This window comes from Phoxinus phoxinus, assembly GCF_949152265.1.
Source record: "Phoxinus phoxinus genome assembly, chromosome: 25".
Classification (NCBI taxonomy): Eukaryota; Metazoa; Chordata; class Actinopteri; order Cypriniformes; family Leuciscidae; genus Phoxinus; species Phoxinus phoxinus.
The window spans coordinates 11213404-11241198 of NC_136900.1; the positions used below are offsets into that span (position 1 = coordinate 11213404).

Here is a 27795-nt window from a genome sequence, read left to right on the forward strand (position 1 = left end):
TGTGGGGGAGGTGAAAGGAGCGAGGAGCTTAACTTGACTTGACAGAAGCACTGAGTGTACAAACGACGACTTTACAGAAGCACAGAGTGTACAAACGACGACTTGACAGAAGCACACAGTGTACAAACGACGACTTGACAGAAGCACACAGTGTACAAACGACGACTTGACAGAAGCACACAGTGTACAAACGACGACTTGACAGAAGCACAGAGTGTACAAACGACGACTTGACAGAAGCACAGAGTGTACAAACGACGACTTGACAGAAGCACAGAGTGTACAAACGACGACTTGACAGAAGCACACAGCGTACAAACGACGACTTGACAGAAGCACAGTGTACAAACGACGACTTGACAGAATAATAATAATTCATTACATTTATATAGCGCTTTTCTGGACACCCAAAGCGCTTTACATAGAAGGGGGGAATCTCCTCAACCACCACCAATGTGCAGCATCCACCTGGATGATGCGACGGCAGCCATATTGCGCCAGAACGCCCACCACACACCAGCTTACTGGTGGAGAGGAGACAGTGATGAAGCCAATTAGTAGCCCCGCTTAGCTTCAGTGGGAAACCAGTCTTGGGCTACAGGGTGATATGGTTGCTGGCACAGAGTGTACAAACGACAACTTTACAGAAGCACAGAGTGTACAAACGACGACTTGACAGAAGCACAGAGTGTACAAACGACGACTTGACAGAAGCACAGAGTGTACAAACGACGACTTGACAGAAGCACAGAGTGTACAAACGACGACTTGACAGAAGCACAGTGTACAAATGACAACTTTACAGAAGCACAGACTGTACAAACGACGACTTGACAGAAGCACTGAGTGTACAAACGACGACTTTACAAAAGCACAGAGTGTACAAACGACGACTTGACAGAAGCACAGGGGGCCCTATTTTAACGATCTGAAACGCAAGTGTCAAAGCGCAAAGCGCAAGTAACTTTGTGGGCGGATCCCGGCGCTGTTGCTATTTTCCCGGCGGGATAAGTGACTCTTGCGCCTGGCGCAAATCTAAAAGGGGTTGGTCTGAAGTAGCTTCATTATTCATAGGTGTGGTTTGGGCGTAACGTGAAATAAACCAATCAGAGCGTCCTCTCACATTCCCTTTAAGAGCAGGCGCGCTTGTTCCATGGCGGATTGCTATTATAACGGCGGGATGCCAGCGCACGCCAGGAGCGGTTCACAGCCGAGGAGACCGACGTTCTCGTCAGGGCCGTAAAACACAGAGAAGTGACTTTGGGGATGATGGGAGAAACCCACCCAAATTAGCTTCGGTTAAACAGGCGTATAATTTGGGTAAATGTGTAGCCTAATCTAGATTTAAAAAAAAAAATCTAGATAGATCTTTTTCACATCTTCACGGACACAACAATGATTTCCCTCGTGTGTTAATATTTTTCCTTGTAATAATGTATGATTTGCAAAAATGAAAACTGCTGCGTCTGTTTATAATTATTAGAGAATCAAAGTGGATGCGCGTTAACACGCTACATTATGGCCAAGCACGCGCCCTTAAAATACCATATCACTAACGCGCAACGCGCCACTGTCTTTAGACTGTTTTTTTCCTGGTCAGTGGCGCAATTGCTTTCTAAAACTGGAAAATAGCACCAGGGGAGTTTTGCGCCGGAACACGCCTCCTCTTTGCGCTGAACCGCCCCTGCGAGCGCAAGTTCATTCCCTAATTTACCGACGTGCGTCTGTGGAGGGAAAAGTCCGCTGTGCGCGGGTGCAAAATAGGAATGATACATGCGTCGGTGTTCAAAGTCAATTGCGCTGGGTGCAAGATAGGGCCCAGAGTGTACAAACGACGACTTGACAGAAGCACAGAGTGTACAAACGACGACTTGACAGAAGCACAGAGTGCACAAGCACATGTGCAAGACAATGAGCCTCTAGGCCGACAGCAGGCTTTGTGGTAAGCAGGAAGCCTTCCTCCTCAGTTTACAAGAGCGAGACGGCGCTGCAGCCTCTTCGGCCACCACTGGGTAGGTGGCAGATGAGGCGGACCTGTTCTTCCTTCTCCCTCTCCCCGAAGGGACCATCTGAGGACTGGGGACTTGGCGGTTTGTGAGGTGGAAGGCCACCCTCCTCTCCACGGTTGTATACATACCCCACAAACTGCCAGAATGACAGTATCCTCAGCATTCTCCCATCTCCCAGGAACGGACAGGCTCATTAAGGCTGTTGTTGAAAATGTCCTTGAGCACTGCATCGCTGATGTTGAGCCCCTCCGCTACAAACATGAACTGGTGAGCAAACTTCTTCACACTGGCTCCCCCTTGTCGAAGAGAAAGGAGTTTGCTGCGTTGATCCATCTGCTGGGCGGAGGGACGGGGATGGGGAAAAAGAAGATGCCCATTTTTCTGCTGAGTCCTCTTTTTTGCTAGTTCGTTCTGTCAGGTGTGGGGTTGGTGAAAGGAGCAAGGACTCAGGTGCAGACTTGATGGGCTTTTAATGATAATAAAATAAAACAAAAGACTACCCTGAGAGGGAAAACAAGACAGACTTGACTAACTAGACTTGGCTTGACTTGACAGGAGCACACAGTATACAAACAACAACGAACCAGCACAGGACTTACATGAAACATACATGACAAGCCATGCGCTCACACCAAACATGACTAAAACACAAGCACATGCCCATTAAAACAAGTCACCAGCCATGTGCTCAAACAAAACATGAAAGCACGCAACCGATGTAAACACGAGCCGCGTGCTACACAGGACAACACATGCAGACGGAAGAGCGTACGGCCCGAGTGAATCCCGACAAAGAACCGAAACCAAACTAGACTGACGTGCCCGGACCCAAACACCATGCCCCACACATGTAACAAAGCACGACAAGTGAGTGCACGGCTCGAGCACGCTCGAAACCGCGCTCTCAGACAAAGACGAGACAAAACTAGGAGTGTCAGAGCTCTGTCACAAAACCCAAGAAAAAAACTAGACAGAAGTGACAGAACCCTGACACTACCCCCCATTGTTTGGGACACCAGACATCAAAAACATGACAGGAGCATGACACAAGACCAACACACAGCAGACGACACAAAACAGGAATATCACATAAAAGACGACCAGCACACCAACATGACTAGACAGAACGGGATCAAAATACAGAGACAAGGAGGGGAGTGCGGGAGGGGAGCCAAGTCAGAGCCAGCATGACAGCCCAGGAAGTCTTAGACAGTGTCCAGGGAGGGACGGGTGGGTTAAGCCAAGGAGGCTCAGGCTCTTCTGGATTCCTGGCAGGAGTATCTTGCAAGGAAACTTGGGAGGCTCTGGGACGGCCTCAGCGGGAGCTGAACTGGGGGCGCTGCAGCCTCTTGGGCCACCACTGGGGGCGCTGCAGCCTCTTGGGCCACCACTGGGGGCGCTGCAGCCTCTTGGGCCACCACTGGGGGCGCTGCAGCCTCTTGGGCCACCACTGGGGGCGCTGCAGCCTCTTGGGCCACCACTGGGGGCGCTGCAGCCTCTTGGGCCACCACTGGGGGCGCTGCAGCCTCTTCAGCCACCACTGGGTAGGAGGCAGATGAGGCGGACCTGCTCTTCCTCCTCCCTCTCCCCGAAGGGGTCATCGGATCCCATTCACTCCTTTTTTTTTTATCCTCAAAAAGTATAAACACTCTCAATAATCAAGCAGTTTGGATTTTAACGCTCCGCCCACGACCACTGACGGACTGCCCCATATTAGCATATTTCCGCCCTCAGCCATTTGTATACTTTACGTGTTTTGTGTCGACACGCCCCCATGGAAGAGAGGAATGGGGTGAGCAGATGCTCATTATTATTTAAAGAGACATGAACCGAAATGGGTCGCTGTGAACAGAGCTGTTTTTGAGGAGGTAAAAAGCGTGTTATTTTACACAACCATTGAGAAATTTTGACCAAAGTATGTTACAAACTTTACATGAAGACCCTAAAGAATCATACCAACTTGTGGAAAATGGGTATCCGATGACCCCTTTAAATTAAGCGTCAGTTAAATCTAGACAGTTAGCGCTCCCTCCAGGACAGACATTGAATGACTGTGTCAGTTGGTAACATTAGGCCTAAACAAATGTTATTTGCATTTTTTCATAAAAAGTTGTTAAACATAACTTATGAAAACTCAAACATCTTCAAAGCTTATCCAGCTAAATTTTGAAGGACAGAAAAAGGCAGCCATTCTGTCATGTTTACGACTGTCCAGTGACAGTGAGGAATATGTTAAGTAGACATGTGCAACCTATTCTGGCAGCGGCTTCAAAATATTTCTCTCTGTCATCCAGTTAACCACATAAGTCTTTCCTTTACATATTCTCACATCTCAGTTTCTCCGGGCCCCAGGCTCACGGAAAGAGGCCCTTAGAATTTCATCATATCCTGCCGTTGGCTAGACTCCAGCTAGAAAAAACCCCTGAGTAAACACAGAACCGCAGACGTCCCTCCCGCCTGGGGCCTGAGGCATGAGAGGAGCCCCTTGTGTCGATCACACCCCTCAGGTGCAAAACACTCCATATTTTGGTACTCAAAGGGGCAGAAACATGCCCTGAAATCATGTTGTTGAAAATGTCATATTTCCAAGAGGGGCAAAAAAAATTTGAGGGTTGGATGTGAATACAAAAGTGTAAAATAAGGTAGCCGGGCACAATGAAGACTATGTATCAGAAAGCATAAAAAGACAGAAGTGTGTTGCCTGAGAACATGAAATATATTGAGGTCTTGTATAATACATCCAAAAACATTTAATTTTTTTTGTTTTAGGAATATAGGGTAAGTATAATCGGCAGAACATGTGGCTGTCAGGGTTCTGTCACAGCCCTGACACTCCTGATTTGTCTTGTCTGTGTGCCTTGTTTTATGTGCTTTTATGTCGTCTTTTGTCTTGTGCTGTGTTGCATGCAGCTTGTGTTCATCACTGGCTGCGTGCTTTCATGTTGTCTTGTTTTGTGTGAACACGTGGCTTATGAGTGTTTTCATTAGCTGCGCGTTCATGTCTCGGTTTGTTTGAGCACATGGCTGCTGATTTGATTTACTGGCCATGTGCTTGTGTTTTTGTCATGTTTGCATGTACACTGAGTGCTTCTGTCAAGTCAAGTTAAGCCAAGTCAAGTTAAGCCAAGTCTGTCTTGTTTTTCCCCCTTGGGGTAGGTTTTTTGTCTGTTTTTTATTTGTATTATCATTTAAACGCCTATCAACTCTGCACCTGAGTCCTCGCTACTTTCATCACACCCACACCTGACAGTGGCATGTTAATTACTACAACAATGAATTTCGTCTTGTCCGTTCTTTTCTTTAAAGTCCCCCTGTGGTGAAAAATCAAGCTTTTAATGTAGTTTATATGTCTAGTGTTTTTTTAATGTGCTTTAAGTCAAACCATATCAACACCATTGCTGAGTATTTTCTCCTTAAAACTGCGGTGAACCAAAGACGGTCTCAAAAACGCGGTTTGAAATCTGTGTTTCTGACATCACAAACTACCTTGTAACCAATCAGGTCAACGTGTGATCATCAACGAGTGGATCTTTGAGCTGGAGTGAGTGAGTGAGTGAGTGGAGGCGGGTAATTTGCATATTCATAGAACCACCTTTACTAAATGAAGCAAGGGTGTAGAGTTACATTCAAGCTATTTTAAGGCATAAATAAAAATTTTTCAAGGACGAAACCTTTAAATATAATTTTGGTGATCAAAGATGAGTTTTAAGGGATCAAATTATTGACTACAGGGGGACAAACCAGCTGATAGTCAGGCACATAAAATGGAAGTGAATGAGGCCGATTATTGTTTCAATACCACAGCCACAAAACCAGACAATGTGTTAAAATGGTTTTAGTGTGAAATAAATATAAATGAGTTTCAACCCTCATTCTGAAATTATAATTTTTTTAGGGGCGGCTCCTAAAGGCGTGTCAGTAAATGGTCCCTTTTATGATTGGCTAACGTCAAAGACCCACTCGCTATTGCACGCGAGTAAGTGTTTTGAAAACATTATCCATCGTAATCCACCTTATGCCACAAATGAATAAATTCCCAATGCAGAAATGCCTTGCTAAAAAAAAAACACTGCACCATTCCCATGTCATTTGATCACTTCAAGCAAGATCCCACAGAGCTTGATCCCTGCCACCGTCCCTTTCCGGTGCCACCCCTCACCCCAAAATCAACACATTCCCAAGGCTCCACCCCTCTTTCACCCTCCTGGTCAAATTCCATTCACTGCTCCCATGACCACAAGCCCAATCTCAGGCAAGACGTCCCTGAGAACATCAGCAGCTTTTACTTTGTTCTTGCTCAGCTAAACTTCAGAATGTCCTGGACGCAACCTGCTCTTCTCACCTGTCTCGTTGTTCTGTCCGCCATCACCTGTGAGTAACCGGACCGCGGTTGACCAAGGGAAGTGTTGATTTACTAATGTGGGGAACCACAGGTACAACAGTACCTGGAAAGGGTGGCAAATCTTTTGGACTTACCTCAATCATTTCCCCTTTGTTACAGTGTTCCATGGAGCCGACAGCGCCGCTGTGTCAGATAGGAGGGAAGCAAAGGCAGGCAATCCTCAAGGTGACCAAAAAAAACCCCACAATGTTTCCATATATCTTTCCAACGAGTTCTTCCCCCTCATCAATGTTCTTCTTCACTGAAGGCGCACTGAGCAAGATCTTCATGCCGGAGTCAGATGCCTCCAGCTTCTTCAAACGGTGAGGCAGGAGGTCTGTGAAAACTCAGGATGAGATAAACGGTGAGGCTATTTGTGCTTATTTGAAAACTCTCAAAACCCCTTGAGCAGCTGGCAACTAGAATCTGAAAAAAATATAGAGCAAAGATGCATTAAATTGATCAAAATGTTACAAAATATATATTTTTTCAAATAAATGCTGTTCTTTTGAACTTTATATTCATCAAAGAATGCTGAATAAAAATGTATCACGTGTCCATAAAAATATTAAGCACAGTATTGTCTTTAAGCAAACTTTCAACACTGATAAGAATAAGAAATGTTTCAGCATATTAGTAAAATCAGCATATTAGAATGATTTCTGATGGATTTTTTTTTTTTTTATATTACTGACCGCAAACGTTTGAACAGTAGTGTATATATAAAAAGTCACAATCTGCAGTCTTGCAAAGTAAATGAGCATCAATCTCATCACTGTTGTGGCTTCTAGAACTTTTTAGTCAGGCTTGCTATTGTAAAACAGTGATGAAGAGCCCTTTTAGTGGCTAGCACTGGCCACACAGGTGCTGCGTTTTGAGCCAGCTGAGGAATGCGAGGACGGAAAACCACAGCACATAGCAGGAACCACAGGGCAGGCTGGAGAAACCAGCATTCAGTCTTCAGCTCCTGCCAACGGAGGAGGGGCTCTGCGGCTTTTTCATGCTTTTATTTGGCTTCGACCTGGTCTGTGTTTGTTTATGGTTATGGGCTCACCAAAAACTATGTTTGACTCACTTGTGGGAATTCATTACTATGTATTCAGAAAGTTAGGTAAGGACAAGAGGTTGGAACATATCAAGTGGAATCAATATGTTATATTTATTGTACTTAAAATAAAGCTAAATTAATTGGTGTGTGGTTATGACGCTTTATAACTCGGTGGTGTTGCCTGACACCCTAAATCAGATGATACTACTGTGTGTGCAATACAATGAAATCCAAACAAAAGCATTTGCATAATTGTAGTTTAAATATGTTATAATAATAGAAAACGGGTCTGTATGGAAGCCCATTTCCAGCTAAATAAATCATGATTTGGTAAATCATTATATGACATAGCCTAAGTCAAAATGTTGAGATAAAGTCGAAATTATGACATACTAAAAGTCATATGGGGATAAAAAGTCTAAATTGACATACGAAGTCGAAATGATGACTATAATTGTGATTTACTTTCTTTTGTGGCTGAAATTGGTTTCCATAGTTTACTGTGTTAAGTTAGATCACTTGTGGACATCATAGGCCTAACGTTACCTTATTTCTTGATGTCTAAACATATTTCTGTTTTTATTTCCTTCTCTCTTTCTTCCTCGCACATGTTGTTGTCTCATTAGCTGAACAGAGACAGAGGCTGGCCGCAGATGAGAGAAGGAGGGAGTATCATGAGGAACAGAGGAATCAGTTTGAGAATTACGCTGAGGAAGAGAATGACGGTGAGTAAAAAAAAAAAATCAAATCACTCACCTGGCGGCCATGTTGGATCAGACAGCAGTAGTAGCGTTCTGAGATCATTCAACACTGACTCAAACCACATGATCTCAGATGAACCTTGTGTTTTACAAAACAGATTTACCAAATCTAATCAATTTGACACTTTTTTTTTTATTAGCCTATATATTTTTTATTCTCGCTATGTAATGCTGCCTTCACTTGCTATCGGAGCTGCAGTCAAATTTGGTACTATAGGCTTATATAATCACCTGAATACACAGTCAAAGTTAACATTCCTCATTTTTTACTCTCGTCCAGAAGAAGACGAGCGCACCAGAGTGAAGACAGAGCAGTGGAGAGAGTTTCACTACGACGGCCTCGACCCATCTTACGAATACAACCGACACACGAACTGAAACAGTGGATAACTAAGTTACAGGGACACGGGTGGAGAGCTTTACAGTACTACTGTACATCATATTTCTGTAAAGGCTTTTTGGCACAACGTGTGCCATAAACATGTAGGCTACACACTAGCGCAAAAGAACGTATCATGTATGTAATCATGTATTATAGTTCTTTACAAAGATGTACATATTCATATGCAGGTTATTCATAACCCTTAACTGTATGACTAATAACTCGCCAGTTTTTATTTGATTTTTATGGTTAGTTTAAATGGTACAAAACTATTTGCACAAGTTATAGAAAATATATATTTTTAAATAATTTCTCAATAAGGTTTTAATAACTTCTTAATTTGAAAGTAACCAGATTTTATTCATTTGTGCTGGGACAATGTAAAGTGTATAATTACATTTATTAAATATATGCAGTCTAAGCATGTTGTAAATCTTTGTAACCGTTCATTTTGGTAGAATAAAAGCTATCCAAATAAGTCTGAACAACAATAAAACTGTTTTATCTTTGCATTTAATGGAAAATTGAAATTAACTCACCATACACTCATACACCAAAAACACTCATCACAGAACAAATCTACTGAAGAGAAAACACGGCTTACATCATTTCTGCGACCTGAATGAAAGAACCAGCACGTAGCTGCTAAATTCAGAGGGCTGGTATGAAGACCATGATGACATGCAAGATTCAGAGCAGAAACGGTTTGAATCTCTCACGGTCATATATCAGTGGGCACATCATATCAAAACAGCTTTGGACGGTGTGTGAAATTTTCGGCATTTTCGCTCCACCGGAACACAAGATCAGCAAATACAAATGTCCGTCACTGAAGGTGGTAGTTTTCATATAGATCTGTGACAAAAACACATTATGGATCAAGCGTTCTTCAGTTTCCTCAGGCTTAGTCACAATTAAAAGAATAAAATGATGACAACAGTTTACATTACAGTGGCTATATTACAATTAATAATCATTTAAGTGGTAATAACAACAAATACTTCAATTTCCACAAAATATTACTACGTAACAATCACTGCAATATAAAGTGTGAACAAAATTATACTATAAATGCCAAAAAGTCATTTAAAAAAAGCAAAGCTTACAAAATAAATCCAAAACATACACAAACAACTCTTTAAAAAGGTGCTTATTACCACAATTTCATACCTTCAAAAAATTGACAGACACATCACTCCAGAATCTTTTCTCGATATTAAGTGTTGATAAAACCATTAAACTGCACATTTGCATTTTTTTTTTAAATACAATATTAACACCCTTCATTCACTTGCACCATTCATGCATCCAGAACCGAATTTCAAGTTTATACGTCCTGGATGGCAATAATTGTGGCTATTGGTTTAAAGCCTCTGTCAACTACATCAGCTTCTCTAGACATTCTGTAAATCTCACATCCTTCATCGTTTGGTCCTTCAAAACAGCAGCAGGTTGAAACACAGCAGCAAAAAGTTACAACAACTGTTTAATGGATGAAAACTGTTTTATCTGTACAACTTCTACTATTACGACCCAAAGTAGAGGAGCTTCAACTCGAGGTTCGTAATCTCCATTCAACAGCCACATACAAGTTCAAGTCTTGTGCTTTACTCTGTAAAACAGTCACCTTACATACACAGGCCGCTCTTTTTGAGACGATCTCAAGGTATAGAGCGCCATTGGCTTTCCAGAGAGGAAAGCGTGTTCGACTGTGGACAATGGAAGTTACCGTTAAATAGAAGAAAACACGATTTCCCACAAAGTGCAATAGTCAAGTCAGCGGTCTCACAAGAAGTGATGTCATTTTGAGCCGGTGATGATGGTGGTGACCGTGGATGCCCGCGCTTGTCGCTCAGGCGTTCCCGTCTTCGAGGAAGAGTTTGCCGCTTGCACGGGCGAACCTAGACAAAGATAACACCCTCTTCAAGGGCTGTTCGACAACACGACATAATACAACACAAAACACATCACCGGTGATGAGCAACTTGACACGGTCAAAAAAGTCGAGTCAAAAGCATCTATTGTGAGTTTCAGCTCAAGAAATATAAAGGCCCAGATATACTTCAAGCAAAATCGAAGAACGGACTGGTGTGACGTCCAGTGTTGCCAACGATTTTCAATGGAAAGTAGCTAAAGGCTGCTCGAAAAGTCGCAACATGTAGCTAGATGGCGTCATGCGCCAATTGTCACTGTTTTCTCTCCTAATCTGTGCTCACATACTGTACTTTAATATACACTGCCCGCCAAAAAAAGACGCTGTTTGGATGTAAATAGGTAAATTCTTAAGAGCCTATGATTGGATCATTATTGCAGTGATTATTATGTTTCTAGCGTGTTATTATATGTTACATGGTTGTTTATGAAACAAAAAGCTACACAACTCCATCAATTAGGGTTTAGAAGAACTGTTGCCAAACATATAACACGCTAGAAACATAATAATCACTACAATAATGATCCAATCATAATCCAAACAGTGACTTTTTTTTGGCCGGGCAGTGCAATATGTAGCTGGATGTCAAATAAAGCTGTTCTCATTTACATATTCCCCTTTAGACAATAGAACAAGTATGATATAGTGTCAAACTACAGTCGCTAGATTTGTCGCTAAAAAGCGTCTGAAAAGGAACTAAATCTAGCAATAAAGCCGATAAATTGACGTCATTTTGAATTATGCCAAGTTTTAGGCCAAAACAAAGTTAGTTTTGAGTTCAAAACAGCTTGTCAAAGCGAATATCCCAATAAAGTTCGCTCCGGTTGTGGTAAACACCTTCAAACTACCATTGGTCCGTGGCGATTAATTAATAGGTGGGTGTGGCTCTGAGGCTCCGCCTTCTTTGGCGTGGATCTTCTCAGGTTAATTTCTTCTGTTCAGTCCGTCGAGGCCAGACACACATAAAAACATGAACACACTGGAGAGCTGCTTTATAGTAATAGAAATTTAAGTTGTAATTCTAAGTTAAAAGTGACTTACACTGTTTTTCATATTTAATACTGTAAAAGCCACTTGCTTTAAAGCAATCTATTGTATAAATTGCTATTTAAATAATCGTGACTTGATTGGAGTGCCAAACATATCAAAATCGATATGATGCTGTTGTCGCACCGCTGGCATTTATGTTGTGTGTTTATTTTGTTATTGAGAGGAAAGCGCTCAGCGCATATTCACATCTAAATGTGTGGGCGGCGTCAGATGTTCGCTAACAGTATATCGCTGCACTTTTTACTCCTAAGTGAAGAACGAAAAGAACTTTGCTGTGAGTATATCGGGGTCTTAAAGCATTGTGGTAACAACTTACAGTCGTTGCGGTGGACTGAAGAAACATCAACCGACTGACTCTTCCCTGGCATGGATGTTGGATTCTGCTTCCTGTGTTGAGAGGAATCCATACTGCTGCCAAGCTGAAGACGCCTCATATGTCGGATCACTGCAGTGGCATTAAACGCTTGCTGTGAGGAGAACACAGACATTTAAACCACATGTTAAATAAAATACTGGTCAATCAATACGGGTTTTTCAATTAATGATTCAAAAAAATTTGTGGAAAGGACGTGGTCACTTACTCGCCATTTTGCTTTCGCAAAGTTTTTCTTCATCTGTCGGCTGACTGATTCGTGGATGTTCTTACAGAGCGCAGTATCACCAGCTATCCTGAAATCAGAGGAGAGTTGGACTTGCAGTATCATCTGGCATCCACGAGGAGGCAGAGTCTTGTTATACGTGACCATATGTGTGTATAAACATGATGTTAAAAACAAAGATTTGTGCTCAATAACATCTTAAAGTGAATGTAGTTATGGTTATGATTACTGCAAGCAAGGTAGCGTTGTGTTGATATTAATCAAAGACTTCATTTGAACTTTGTATAATAATATAATATAATATAATATACACTGCAATGCAAAAGTTTGGGGTTTGTAATTTTTTTTTTTTTTTTTGTCTCGTGCTCACCAAGGCTGCATTTATTTGATCTAAAAAACAGTAATATTGAAATATTATTACAATATCAAATAACTGTTTTCTATTTGAATATATTTTAAAATGTCATTCCTTCCTGTGATCAAAGCTGAATATTCAGCATCATTACTCCAGTCTTCAGTGTCACATGATCTTTCAGAAATCATTCTAATATGCTGATTTACTGCTCAAGAAACATTTCTGATTGTTATCAATATTGAAAATAGATGCTTAATTCTTTGAAGAATATGGAGTTTAAAAGATCAGCATTTATTTTAAACAGTATACAACTCTTTACTATCGCCTTTGATCAATTTAATGCATCCTTACTGAAAAAAATATTGATTTATATAAAAAATGTCTTCTCACTCCAAACTTTGGAACTGTACAATGTATATATATATATATATATATATATATATATATATATATATATATATATATATGTATAAAGCCTATACTATTATACTATTAAATGTTTTTGCATTGTGACATTATATTCATGACAATTAAGCAGTTCTCATTACTGTAATGCATATAATTATATTATATTATTTTTACATCATGATGTAAACGTGTACATTTTATTCTGATTGTATTGAGAACAATGAGAATTTCAAACTTAAAACTAAAACATTTGAACACATTAATGGGCATTATGAAGGCAGGAGAATATGCTTAAAGGGTTAGTTCACCCAAAAATGAAAATAATGTCATTAATGACTCACCCTCATGTCGTTCTACGCCCGTAAGACCTCCGTTCATCTTCGGAACACAGTTTAAGATATTTTAGATTTAGTCCGAGAGCTTTCTGTCCCTCCATTGAAGCTGTATATACAGTCTACTGTCCATGTCCAGAAAGGTAATAAAAACATCATCAAAGTAGTCCATGTGACATCAGTGGGTTAGTTAGAAGTTTTTGAAGCATCGAAAATACTTTTTGGTCCAAAAATAACACAAAATAAGACTTTATTCAGCATTGTATTCTCTCCCGGGTCTGTTGTGAATCTGCGTTCAGGACTCCACAGTGACGCTGCTGACGTAAGACGCTGATGACGTGTTATCTGGTGCGCCCGAGCTTCGTTTACAGTCTGAGGGAGACGCACGCTATATTCAAGCTATTCTACATTGTTTGCGTGGATATCATTTTTTTAATGGTGCGTAAATGTGCATGTCGCGGATGAGACACTTTTACAGCGTGCGTTTCCCTCAGTCTATAAATGAAGCTCGGGCGCACCAGATAACACGTCATCAGCGTCTTACGCCATCAGCGTAACTGTGAAGGATTCACAACAGACCCGGGAGAGAATACAATGCTGAATAAAGTCTTATTTTGTGTTATTTTTGGACCAAAAAGTATTTTCGATGCTTCAAAAACTTCTAACTAACCCACTGATGTCACATGGACTACTGTGATGATGTTTTTATTACCTTTCTGGACATGGACAGTATACCGTATATACATTTTCAATGGAGGGACAGAAAGCTCTCGGACTAAATCTAAAATATCTTAAACTGTGTTCCGAAGATGAACGGAGGTCTTACGGGCTTAGAACGACATGAGGGTGAGTCATTAATGACATTATTTTCATTTTTGGGTGAACTAACCCTTTAATATCCACACATTTTTTTATAGAGATAGACTGTGTGAGATTCACTCTTAAACCTACAGCAACTAATATAAGATCAGAAGCAGTGAACACAATCCTGGTCGCTCACCATGGATGCAGAAGAGCCTCATCACAAGTTAACCTCTTTTCCGGATCTTTCTGCATCAGGTTACTAATGAAGTCTTTAGCTATAAAACAACACAAATGTGACAAGAAAAAAACTCCCTGAATCAGTTTCACAAGGGCACAGTTCTAATTGTGAAAAAATGACACCCTCCTACACTTCCCCAGACACCAGGGAACAGCTTGTGGTGTGGGTGTCGAGTTGTTATTTTCAAACGAAGCTGAATCGCCTAGCGCCAGATAATGCTTTTCAACTGCTGATTTATATCTGGCTGCAATACCTCAGTGTTACTTTCGAAAAGCCTATATTAAAGTGTTGCTCATGGGAAAAAACTAAGTCGTGACTGTCAGTGACTAGTAATAAACACAAGTAACTCAATGATAGAGTGTTTCAGTGGGTGGAAGAGAAAAAAGGAGGTGAAGTAGGGTGTCATTTTCTCCCATACTAAGAATACAACAAAAGCTTGAACCTGATTAAAAAAAAAATATATATATAAAGAAATTATGTCATTAAAGCTGCAGTCCGGCACTTTTTTGGGTTTAAAAATATCAAAAAAGACATTTTTGAAAAAAAACGTAACCAGCCAGTGTTCAAAACGATCTGCTTGCCTTACCTCGATTCAAAACGGTAAGCTTGTAATAATGATTTTAATTCCAGTGGTACTGGTGGATTTCCGCGGGAATTTCGAGCATGTCTTTGCGTCATTACGTCACTTCTGTACACATAGAGAAGGAGTCCCCGGCTATCGTGTGTGGATGATGGAGGTGGAGGTTTAGCTTAGCACTTGGTATGGCGGATCCCGAAAGTTTAAAGCGACAATCACCAGTGACAACTGGAGATTCTTGTAAAACCCTAAGACTTCGGACTTCAGAGTGGCTACAGAAAAAATATATTTTTCACGTTTTGACATGATATAAGCAATCGTTAGATTTAATCCGCATGATATAGCCTAACGTTACTGCAATGCTTCCCCCCACCCCCAGAATTTGGTCAGAACAAAAGTGAATGTTACTTACTTGTTCAGATGACATTTTCCGATGAAAATTCTAATGTTGACACTTTCAAAAAGTATACTCTGAGATTGCTGATGACAGTACAGTATCCACAGCGACGCGTCAGCGACAGGTTCTCCTCAATACATTGTGTTCATCCGCGCTGTTTCATGCCGATTTACTACCCACGCACAGTTAATAATTCCGCGAATAACTGCAATTGCAGATTTCTAACAGAGATGGCGACAAAGAGGAAAAACGACGGACTGCAGCTTTAACTATAATATATTATCTACTTCACACTTACCCGAATCAGAAATGTCGTCCCAGTACGGGGAATCAAACTCGTATTCTGCCCTCAGTATTTGCTCAAACAGTTTGGAGTCATTCTCGTCGTAAAACGGAGGGTATCCACACAACCTGAGGAGGCAGAGGATTCAAAAGTGGTCAGTGTTTTAACCTAAAGACCTCTTTTTAAAATAATGAATGTAGCAATGGTTGGGAAAGCAGCAGTACATTTCATATGGGGGGGAAAAAGCACTCACAAGATGTAAGCAATAACTCCGATAGACCAGCAGTCCACGGCTTTGCTGTAAGGCTTCTGTGCCAATACCTCTGGAGCTATTAAACATATTAAACGACAGAGAAAGTGAATGAAATGATACATTTACTAAAAATTAGTGCCGTCAAATCGATTAATCGCGATTAATCACATCTAACATAAACATTTCTGTGTGTGTGTAAATGTGTATGTATATACACACACACACACATATAGTATATATACTATATATACAGTATAAATATAATAATATAAACGTATACACACATATATTATATAAACAAAAACTTTTGTTAGATGTGATTAATCACGATTAATCGATTTGACAGCACTAATAAAAAAGTTTTTAAAGGATAGTTCAACCAAAACCAAATTTGATCATCATTTACTCACTGTCATGTCATTCCAAAACTGTATGGTTTCTAATTTGCTGTTTTTTTAACCACTTTTATAGTGATTTTTTTGTTGTCTTTTTTTTTTAATTCGACAGACATGGTCACTATGTACAATTTGCATAGATATTGTTAAAAATGTCGTCTTTGTATTTCACGAGAAAAAATGGTTATGAAAAGTAAGAATATGGAAACATCTGCATATGGATTTGAAACACATTAGGGTGAGTAAATTATGGTTGAATTTTATTTTTGGAAGTACATTTTTTGAAATTTATGGGGAAAAAATGGTAGCTGTGGTTGTCAGAACTGTGCTACTGTAAACTGTATAGTACTAACATTTTAAGTTTTATAGACTGAACTTAAATTTACAGTAAGTAAAGTTTTTTAATTAACTGTAATGATGTTAATACATCAAATTAATCATTTTCATTTTCATTACACACCGACAACCACCTTAAAAACATAAGAGGTAAAGAGAAAATCACATGATGAATCAAAGTTCATCACAAAGAGCTTTTACACACACTGAGATAAATATTTTCATATACAAAACACCATCATGGTAACATATGACACTATAATAATGCAATAAACATTCATTTAACATTACAAGATGTAACATAAACCCTAATGTACATAACAAATAAGAACAGAACTAAGAAAAAAACATATTTAAAAAAAATAAAAAAATAAATGAGAAGTGTCACGCATGAGGAAATTATAAGAAGACTTTTTACACTTCCAAAAACTCAAATTCTACTGTAAAATAACATGAAACGTCCCATTAGATCTACTAGTTTTTCTCTGTATATACAGTAGTAAGATAACTTATTGTTAACCAATCAACAGGCGTTAAAATTACGATCATTTTTTAAATATTCAGATTCACTCTAATATTTAGTGGACTGAAAGCCCTACCCACATATCCCGGCGTCCCGCAGGCTGTGGACATGATGTCATTGGTTGCGTCCTCCATCTTGGACAGCCCAAAATCACTTATCATAATCTTGGATTCTTCATTCGGGTTAAAATAGAGCAGATTCTCCGGCTGTCAGGAGATGAGAGAGAGAGAGAGAGAGAGAGAGAGAGAGAGAGAGAGAGAGAGAGAGAGAGAGAGAGAGAGAGAGAGAGAGAGAGAGAGAGAGAGAGAGAGATTAGGTTAAAAAGAGTTATTTACGCTGTACGTCTTGTTTCCACTGAAGCGCGGTGACCTTTCAAGTCTTATGTTCCAGCTTCCTATGTACTGTAATGAAACTGTACGTCTATGCATATGGATTTGTTGTGGTGTGAAGGAAATCAGTCAAGGGAAATCATCACCTTCAGGTCTCGGTGGACTATCCCCAGTGAATGCAGGTAGTTAACTGCATCCAGAACCTGTTTGATTAATGCGCTGGCGTCCTGCTCCGTGTAGAAACCCCTCTCCACAATACGATCAAACAACTCCCCACCGGACACACTGGAAAACACAAGAAATCTGCTGTTTAATGTTTATAGTTATTCAGAACTGTCAAGCGTACATACAGGTATATACAATAAACAATATACTAGGGATGCATGATATATATCGGCCACCATATCGATATCGACCGATATATGTTTCTTTTTAAAGGGGTGATGAACTGAGAAATCAAGTCACTTTTGACATATAAGAGGTCGTCATACTATAAGAATATCCTGTAAGCCTACTTCAACACTGTCTGTTTTAGCACCGCCCACCGATTCGCGCATTACATGAAACTCATTATAATATGCAAAACTGTTAACCAATCATAGCAGTGGGCGTTTACTTCCAAGTCTTCAATGCGGCACGCCCATAAAAACCGAGCGTTTCAGGTGCTAGGCTAAAAACCAGGGTAGAAAATAGCTTATTACTTATTCATTTTGATGTTTTTTAATGTAAAAACCACGCGTCTGAGTTGACCTCAGACAGCAATATAAAAAAATGAAAAAAGCCAGTTCATGACCCCTTTAATGTTATCGTCATAGGCCCAATAAGAAAATTTGGACGATAAATAATGGATTATTTCCTTCAGTTAAGACACTGTCAGTTAGATGTGCACTGCTCGCCATGATGGGTTTGAATTGCTTGAAATATGATTGGAATCACTTAAAGGAAAATAGTTAACAACAAATGCAGCGCAAGTCTGTCATATAGGCTACATGTAATTATAATGAGAACATTGTAATTGTGTGCTTGGGACATGGCTTTTAATGGTAAGACTTTTGATTTTGTAATCAGGTCAAATTATATAAAAATTCTGATTTACTTCGGCTATCGGCTTTCAAATATAAAAAATGATCGGTTATCGGTATCGGCCAAAATGTTCATATCGGTGCATCCCTACATTATACACTGCTGTTTAAAGGTTTGGGGTTGGTAAGAATTTTTAATGTTTTTGAACACATTTAAAATTGTCTTATGCTCACCAACAACTTACTGACCCCAAACATTTGAAAGGTAGTGTATGTTTAAAAATACAATAAATGAAATATGGGTTTAACATGTTTCACATTAAGCTATATAGATTGAGACTGTTAATTGTCTGTTGTTTAGAATTGATCACTAAAATGATTTCAAGCAGCAGCAGGAGGCTTGGACACAATTCAGAATAAGTATTGGCTCCTTTTCAAGTCATGAGTTTAATGCGCCACAGGATGTTGAATTGGAATGGCAGAAAGATTAATTTTTTGGATTGCAATTAAAAGGAATGTATCAGTCAGTCACACATAGGCAAGAACAGATTACTTCTTAGGTTTTTTTAAGTTTTCCACATTGCAAACTTGCTTCACATTGTTTGGCTCCATTTCAAAGACTTTGGAGACTTAGAGCATTAATTAAGCACGAATTGAAGTAGCAAACAGATTTTACTCACAGTTGCATAATAAGATATAAATGACTGGGGCTCTCGTAAATGTCTTCTAGAGCCACAATGTTCTCATGCTTGACCCTGAAAAGAACAGACAAAATATTTGATCAATTACAATGAACCAGAGGCGCACTTGAGTGGATTATGAAGGCTTTGTTTTGGATGGCTGATGTTAGTTCCCATTACATGTTCCCGACCGTACACCATGGCATATGAGTTGGGCTGATAAACTGAGCTTTTCTGTTCATGCAGACAATGAAAAAAAAAAAAAAAAAAAACTCAATTGACTCAAATGTAAGTTGCTAACAAGTTGCTAAACAACTGAAGGGCAATGCATTCATAATTTATTTCTGTGATGGCAAAGCTGAATTCACTGTCACAAAACAAAATAAAATGTGTAGTGCTTTTAACAAAGGGACTCACAAAGGTAAAATAATGTTGTTGTTTTTTAAATAATAATGCTTTTGACAAAGGGGCAGACAAAGGGACAAAAGCATATACTGCAAATGGACAAAAAAAAAAAAAATTCCTCCAGAAATAATCATAATATGTTGATTTGCTGCTCAAGAAACATTTCTATTAAGTGCTGCTTGCTTTGCTTATTCTTTGATGACCAGAAAGTTTAAAAGTACAGCATTTAGGAATCTTATAGAAATCTCTTGTAACATTTTATAAATGTCTTTATTGTCACTTTTGATCAACTGAATGCATCCTTGCTGAATAGTTACATTCCAGTCACTCAAATCATTCCGACCCCAGCATCTCGAATCCAGCTGCATCTCGCGTTTTGCCTTGCCTCCTTTGCCAGAACGCCTTTTTACCATGACAACCGCGGACCTGCGCTCGGCCTCAACGTGCGGTGAATAGCGAGGTCTGCGGCGGAGGCCACATGAATCATTTCTTGCGCTGCTTTTGAAAGGGACAGGTAGGAGTCAGTAAAGGTGGGAGGCTGTGAGGGGCGTGTCATAAAGCCTGAGTCATCTCCCGCTCAAACTCACACTAACAGCTTCCTTTCAACTTTAGCTTTTCTCCTCAGTAGCAAGAGCAACTTGTGTGTGAAGCATATAATGGGTGTTGGGTTTGTTATTTTAAGCCTTTTCTGGTGGCTTTTAAGGAATACTTACTTCCTCAGCACTGCAATCTCGTTTTCTATTCCGCTCTCTTTTCCTCTTAGTGCTTTTTTCGGGATGCATTTCACGGCGTACATGTCTCCTGTGGCCTTCTCTTGGGCCAGGACCACCTCAGAAAACGCCCCACTGGGAAAAGCATAAAAGAAAGACGAAATATAAAATAGTGGCTGGAAGTGTTTGGGAGACAGAAAGAGGACAGAGAAAAAATATGGTGCTTGAAAGCTTGGCAGCACACAGTGGGGTACAATGGTTTGAAAATAAAATAAAATAATAATATAAATTAGTAGTGCTAGACAGCCTACAAAGGAACAGAAGAATACAATAAAATAAAATCATAAAAATAGCATTGCTTAAGACAGCCTATAAAGGAACATACGAATAAAATAATACAATAAATTAAAATACAATAATAAAAATAACACTGCTTTAAACAGCCTACAAAGGGACAGAATAAGAAAATAAATTTATATAAAATTAAATTAAAATAGTAGAGCTTTAGACAACCTACAAATGGACAGAAGAATAAAATAATAAAATAAAAATAGTAGTGCTTTAGACATCCTACAAAGGGACAGAAGAGTACAATAAAATGAAATAGAATGAGGAATGAGGCAATAAAAATTAAATGAAAAAAGGTCATATAAAATAAGATAAAAAAAAAGTGGTAGTGATTTAGACAGCCTACAAAAGGCCAAAGTATAATATGAAATGAAGAAAACAACAACAACATAGTAGTACTTTTGACAGCCTACAGGAACAAATGCATCAAATAAAATAATAAAATATTGAAGAAAAACTTGACTTGGTTGTCAAATAGTAAGGACTACTTTCAAATGTTTCACTATATTTATACATTTTTAAAAATGTGATGCACAAAAGCATAGCCATATTCACGTCTCCTCTGATTCTTCAGGGATGTTGTATCATATGCACTATATGTAATCAGTTGGCCATTGTGGCTTGTAGCTAAGCCTTTATTGGTCACTGAAAATCCGCTCTAATCCTTCAGCACACACACACACACACACACAGTAATTTACAAATACCGGCACGAGCACCCGCGGCAATTCGCAAAGCTTGGAACAAAAGGCTGTTCCTGAATCATTTTATCAAAATATAGGGTTTGGTGGTTTGCCAAAACAAAGCATTTGTCATCTGTTTCTTAAACTGTAAAATTCAACTCATCTGCGATTGAAACGCAAGCCCTTTAGGAGGCTAGAAATGGAGTGACTCATTGGCCGAGCGCCCGGCAGGTTGAGTACTTTGTAAGCTATGTGTTCATATGAGCGTGTGAGATTGCAGTGGGTGCAGCATTCATCTCTTCAAAGGATTAAACTAGAAGAAAAACAACAGCGTGTGCTTGGGATAGAGTGCATTAAACTGATCAGATTTATCACGTGTAATTCAGACACCTTTTAAACATTATATGGTGTTTTCCAGCGCAAAAGTCACTGACATGGTGCTAGAGTTTTATGGGTGGTTCCCAGAACGTTGATAGGCGGTTGTAAAGATGGTCATAGTGCTCGTAACTAAGGAGTTATGAGTGGTTGCTAGGTGCTTGCTTACCGGGTTTGACATAATCAACACCACTAAACACCTAAACTCAAGCAGCAAAAACAAAAAAATAAGACTAAACTAAAAATATAAAAAAATTTAGGTGATACAACACCTACATTTTGTTTTATTTTTTAGTTTAGTCTTATTTTGCTTTAGTTTAGCCAATTGTGCTTTAGGACTACGAAGGGAAAAAATAAAATAAAAATAAAAAATAAATAAAAATAGTAGTGCTTTAGACAGCGTACAAAGGGTAAAAGCATAAAATAAAATGAAAAATTCAATAAATAAAAATAGTAGTGCTTTAGACAGCCTACAAAGGGAAAAAAACTAAAATAAGGTAAAATAAAAAATACGTAAATAAAATAGTAGTGCTTTAGACAGCCTACAAAGGGCCAAAGCAAAAATATCAAATGAAAAAAAAGTAGTACTTTTGACAGCCTACAAAGACATAAAATAATAAAATAAACCATACGTGCGTTAAAATATGCCTACAAAGACGCATATTTAAGCATTCAAAGACGAGAGACGCATCAAATCAAATAATAAAATATTGAAGAAAATTTTGACTTTTTATTAGTATTTCAAATAGTAAGAACCACTTTAAAAAAAAAAGTGTTCAGGTGATTCAATTCAACAAATAGCACAAAAAAATTAAATAAAATTAAATCAAAACCCATAATTCAGGAGATTCAACTCAACAAGCAGTATGTAATATATATAAATTTATACACAGTATAAGCATTATTCAGGTGACCAATATCGTCTAACTGATGGAGAGTGTATCAATCTACAGAGAAGCAGGCGTCAGTTCACCAACAGACAGAGGAAGTCATCATCAGTTACAGGAAGTGTTCGTTTAAAAACTCAACGTGCCACACTTGAGGTAAACACGAAGAAAGCATGACAGTTAACCCACATCCACTGACCTTTATGTGCTTTGTGTTCCTTGTTGTGCAGCTGTAAAATATGTGGAGTCAAAGCTAACTTATTCTCTAAAAAGCATATTTGTGTACCCGTTACACACCTCATTTGCATAGCATGAGGTCAACAAGGAACTAGTGATCATATATCATGATTCTGTGGTCCATGACCTCAATGCTTTGCAGTAAAGCTGAATTCATCATGCAAATGTCAGAGTTGCATAAGTCTATATGCACTATATGGAAAGTGGTTAAGTCACATATTACGAGATGTGTGGTAAAGTCAATTCAGAATAGAGCTTCTGAAAAAGGTGCCCTCTCACACTTTTTCAGATATTACCGTTCATGTAGCTGTTTGTGAATGTGAAATGTCTGGAAAGTTTCAAAGATCAGAGTGCATGATAAATGGAGTTACTCTCTATGCGTCCATCCGAAGATAAGACTTTAATTTACGCGCAACATTGGAAATATTGCATAAAAGGCTCATGAATTTTCTGTAAAGCTGCTTTGAAACGATATGTATTGAGAAATGCGCTATACAATTTAACATGAATTAAATAGAATTTTAACAGTGACATTTTGAACCACCACCTGAAAACTGACACCTCCACTCAGGTAACAAGATTAAAATGGGATTAATCTCAAATGAACTAAAATGAATCTATTAATTAACACTTACACTGATTGTATTTTCTCATTTAGAAATGGTAAAAGTGGTTCAGAGTTTGAACAATAGGGAGAGTGCAGTGTATTTGGAGGATGAGGTGGAGATTGTGTTGAGTCATTGTGTGTAGGAACGCCTGAGCTTTTTCTGACAGTGCTTCCACAACTGAATCTAATATCAGCTTGCTTAATTCTGTGATTTCTAAAAAAGTGATTCATTCCTGCGTTTGAAGCGTCTGTGCTGTTTTCAGTTTGGTGTCAGAGTCTTGTGTAAGGAGTATTATGGAATCTGTTATGTCATCTTCAGGATGGGAAATCCTAGAAAGATAATCCTACCTGGATTAAACATGTTCTAGATTTATGCCTGTTCATCGCAACAGCTTTAAACATCCACTTACAAGTGGAATTATGTTTATATATATATTAAATATACACACTAGTGTTTAAACATTTTGGGGTTGGTAAGATATCTTAACGTTTCTGAACAAATTATCTTATGCTCACCAAGGCTGCGTTTATTTGATCTAAACTGCAGTAAAAAATATATATATTGTGACATATTATTACAATTTAAAACAACTACATTTTATATTTTAAAATGTAATTTATTCCTGTGATCAAAACTGAATTTTCAGCATCATTACCCCAGTCTTCAGTGTCACATGATCCTTCAGAAATCATTATAATATGAGGATTTGATGCAATCTGGGTTTTTTTTCAGAATTTTTTGATCAATAGACAGTTTAAAAAAACAGCATTGATCAATTTAATGCGTCCTTGCTGAATACAAATGAAAGAAAACATTTTTAAATAATAAATCTAATTTTAAATAAATAAATGTGTCCAAATTTTTGGTACCATAATTGAGGGATCTTCAACCGTACTTCTGGAGACCCACTGTCCTGCAATAATGTAACAGAAACTAAAAAGATTTTCATTAGCGTTTTTTAAAAGTTTTGCGTACAGATGACAACGTTGTCAAGATGATCCCAGTTCAAAACGACTAAAAATGCTGCATTAAAGCTGCCTGGCCAGTAGTTGGCGATGTCACTTTGTAAAGAAACACAAATCATACATGCGCATGACGTCACCGTCTACACAAATTTGCGTTCTCGTAGTTCACACTGAGATGATAACGGTATTGTTTAGGTGTGTTAGATGTTTACACAACACCGTACTTAACATTTTTTTTTTTTGTGTGTGTTTTTCCATGTACAGACGACAGTGTTGTCAAAACGATCCCAGTTCACAAAGATCCGCGAAAACGACTTAAAAACCCCGTATTATTCATGCCAGGCCAGTAGATGGCGATGTCACTTAGAAACACTACGGGCCTATAAACTGAACACGTAATGCGCATGACGTCACCGTGTTCACAAATTAGCAATTTTGTAGTTTATGGAGACGATACCTGCATCGTTTTCAAAAGCTTGCGTTTTCAAACCCCCAAAACGCTGTTGTCGTGTAAATGAACGATCAAAACACATTAATACGGTTTCAGTTTTTAGTTGAAAACGCTGTTGTGTAAACGGCCCCTAAAATTGCAGTAAGTGGGTCTCCAGGAGCAGATTTGAAGACCCTCGGTATAATTCATGCTGTTGATGATGAATTAAGGTCATTAAATCATCATCATCACAATCATCTTTAAAATGAGAAGAACACAAAGCACTGCAACAATGACAAAAATGACATCATCCTTGCAACATTAGAACGACTTTATAAGCTCTTCTGCCATGGTGTGTGAACAACACAATAAAAACAATCATAATCTGGACACGCAGAGAGAGAGAGAGAGAGAGAGAGAGAGAGAAAGAGAGAGAGAGAAAGAGACTTGAGAAACAGAAAGAGAGGAAAGCCTGGATACAGGATAATCTGAGTCTTTCCCTTCTTCTGCAGTCATATAATCCACAGTCAACCGTTCAAAGCGTTGGGGGTGGAGTGCTGAACCTCGAATGACATGCAGTCAAACAGTCCGATTAAAACACTCATCACACACGTGCAAACACAAACCACTGTGATTCCTGCTGACGGACCGCTGAGATCTAACAGAGCCTGGGACGTGGACGCTCCGCTTTGAACTGTAACACTATTGTAACTGGCATGACTAATGGAGCTTCTATACAAATGAAACATTTACAGGTCGGGATCGGCTAAGCCTCTAGTTAATCCCTTTGTAAGAGTCTTTTGGTGAGCTATGGTTAAAATCTTATGTAATACATATCTCTCCACCGTTCATGACCTGACCAACCTCAGCTGACTTATACACACACACACACACACACACACACACACACACACACACACACACACACACACGTACTAAATATAACTCACACACACTTCAGATGTTTGTAAAAGGTTATTTATGTCTGACCTGACCAACCTCATCTCCGTTATACACATTTTCGCTTTGGAAAAGGCACTGAAAAAATACAAAATTTTAATGAAAAATAAAAAATAAAAATAATTCTCAATTTTTTTTTTTTTTATATAAAATAAAAAGTAATTTATGTCTGGCCTGACCAAGCTCATCTGCCTTATTCTATCTTCAGATTTTAAGATCTACATTGTTCCAACTCAAAACTAATTTTGCTAAACAAAACGCAAAAATGGCAAAAAAGACTATCATACAGCAATCGAGTTCTGAACCATTTTACAATGGCGGTGAACGTGTCAGCTAAGGGTCTATCACAGATTTACAGGACAAATTAAAATAACAAATAAAAAACCCCACAAATGGTGAAATCTCTCTAAGAGGACGTAAAAATACCTGTCCTGTTTTTGGTCCCTGCGCACTATATAAATAGACTTATAGACATCATCTGGTCTATTTCAAGGCATTATGGGGAAAACCCAGTGAACCTGTACTTCAATGCTGCTACAACAGAAGAGGAATTTGGAAACGGTTGTTAATGACAACAGAAAGCCATGTTGCCGGGTGTGAGATATTAAAACTGACAGAAGAAGGTCTGCACATTAAAACCTGCTATTCCAAATGGGTTAAGTATGGATTTAAAGTGCATATCATGCATTGACACAGACCACGTGACCAAAACATCCTTCTATATCTGATAGATGTGCAACTGTGAGGAAATATTGGCATTCACTTATGTCTTGGTGACAGGGTTGACAGTTTTATAGTTAAGTTTAGTCTTGCTTTCAAGGTCATTATAAAGTGCGTATTAGAAAAAGAATGTAATGCTGATGTTTCTAATAAATCATGGTGACAGGGCTGACTGAAAACCCCTACAAAATGTAAGACAGTGATAAAATAGTCCCCCCCCCCCCCCCACCCAACTTTTTTTTATTTCATGACTTTTTTATTTATTTATTGAATTACATTTTATTTAATAACGGTTTACAATGGTAACGGGTTGACTAATATCGGGAAGCAAATTCAAGTCTTTTGTAGCTATCGGCTATAATGTCAATAAAGGCTTTCTATTCTAATTTAATAAAACCTTTCTGAATAATACAACCCTATAAATGGAAATACTATCTTTTATTATCAAATATTTACATACATATGCAAATTGGTGTCCTGTAGTTTACACTTATTAATGAGGGACAATAAAAGAAAAGAAAAAAGCAACCTTTTCGTGAATCAGTAAGCCAAGCTTTCACTTTTTAACCATTTAAAAAATTGTAAATATGTCTAATGGAATGCTAAAGTAAATCCCCTGTCTGTAACATCAGCATATTCTTACAGATCAAACTTTGAAGACCAAAACTGGAGGACATTTACTCTCTAATATGCAGATTTCAAAACCCGCCATTCACAATGTCAAAGCATCATTCATACTCACGTCCCGAGGATTTCCTTCAACTCGAATATCTTCCTGATGTCATCCACTTGCCTTTTCCACGACCCATTCCCAGATTCCTCGCTTCCCCTGGCCATGGTGCTTCCAGGGTGAGCGCTGCCTCCGAATAACCTTCTTAACGCGTCAATCTTTCCAGCCTTACAGGAAACACAAAACACAGGTAAAGACGCGGACGCGGGTATCGGTCTCTGTGACTGTCTGACAGGATTTAATCGTATCTCGCATTCCGTTCCATGCCGCCCGGTACCGTCAACAGAACGAGGACTGACTGACGCACAGCGCGCGAACTAACCGCGGATCCCGCCTTCACTGACTGACTGACTGACTCACCGCGACGCGCGACGAGCTCAACCAACAGAACGCGTAGCGCGCGCGCAAATGCGTTAGTCCCTATTCTTGAGGTATTGCAAAGTAAGGCTGTTGTAAGTTGTAACGCACCGGTTGATAAATGATGCAACTGTTGCCCGGTAAATAACCGGTGAGCGCGTGTGAGGGATGACAACAGACTGCGTCAGGAACAGTACACCTTCTGCATGAAGAGCAAATACTGCATTCATTATTAGCCATCCAAACTCAGTGTAGTGAGGAGGAAGACACTTTACTAACTAAAAA

At 39.0% G+C, this 27795-nt stretch overlaps 2 protein-coding genes across 3 annotated transcripts; one reads left to right on the top strand and one right to left on the bottom strand.

Moving 5' to 3' along the window:
* Positions 1–6070: 6070 nt before the first annotated feature.
* On the top strand, positions 6071–8718 carry ucmab (upper zone of growth plate and cartilage matrix associated b). Its single transcript, XM_079602838.1, is given in 6 exon segments — positions 6071–6380; positions 6511–6576; positions 6659–6714; positions 6718–6754; positions 8065–8163; positions 8480–8718. Coding segments are annotated over 6 exon segments (645 nt in total). The 5' UTR covers positions 6071–6091; the 3' UTR covers positions 8578–8718.
* Positions 8719–9863: 1145 nt separating this feature from the next.
* On the bottom strand, positions 9864–27718 carry camk1db (calcium/calmodulin-dependent protein kinase 1Db). Of its 2 annotated transcripts, none has more exons than XM_079602836.1 (11): positions 27166–27718; positions 20214–20345; positions 19096–19170; positions 17540–17678; positions 17141–17270; positions 15811–15886; positions 15573–15685; positions 14259–14337; positions 12146–12233; positions 11881–12031; positions 9864–10482 (listed from the first exon to the last, which is right to left on the bottom strand). In XM_079602836.1, exons 1-11 carry the CDS (start codon positions 27258–27260, stop codon positions 10382–10384), a joined length of 1179 nt encoding a protein of 392 aa, XP_079458962.1. In that variant the 5' UTR covers positions 27261–27718; the 3' UTR covers positions 9864–10381. The 2 variants fall into 2 exon arrangements, with proteins under 2 accessions (XP_079458962.1, XP_079458963.1); XM_079602837.1 differs by having other exon boundaries at positions 9864–10511; positions 27166–27716.
* Between the last annotated feature and the right edge of the window lie 77 nt (positions 27719–27795).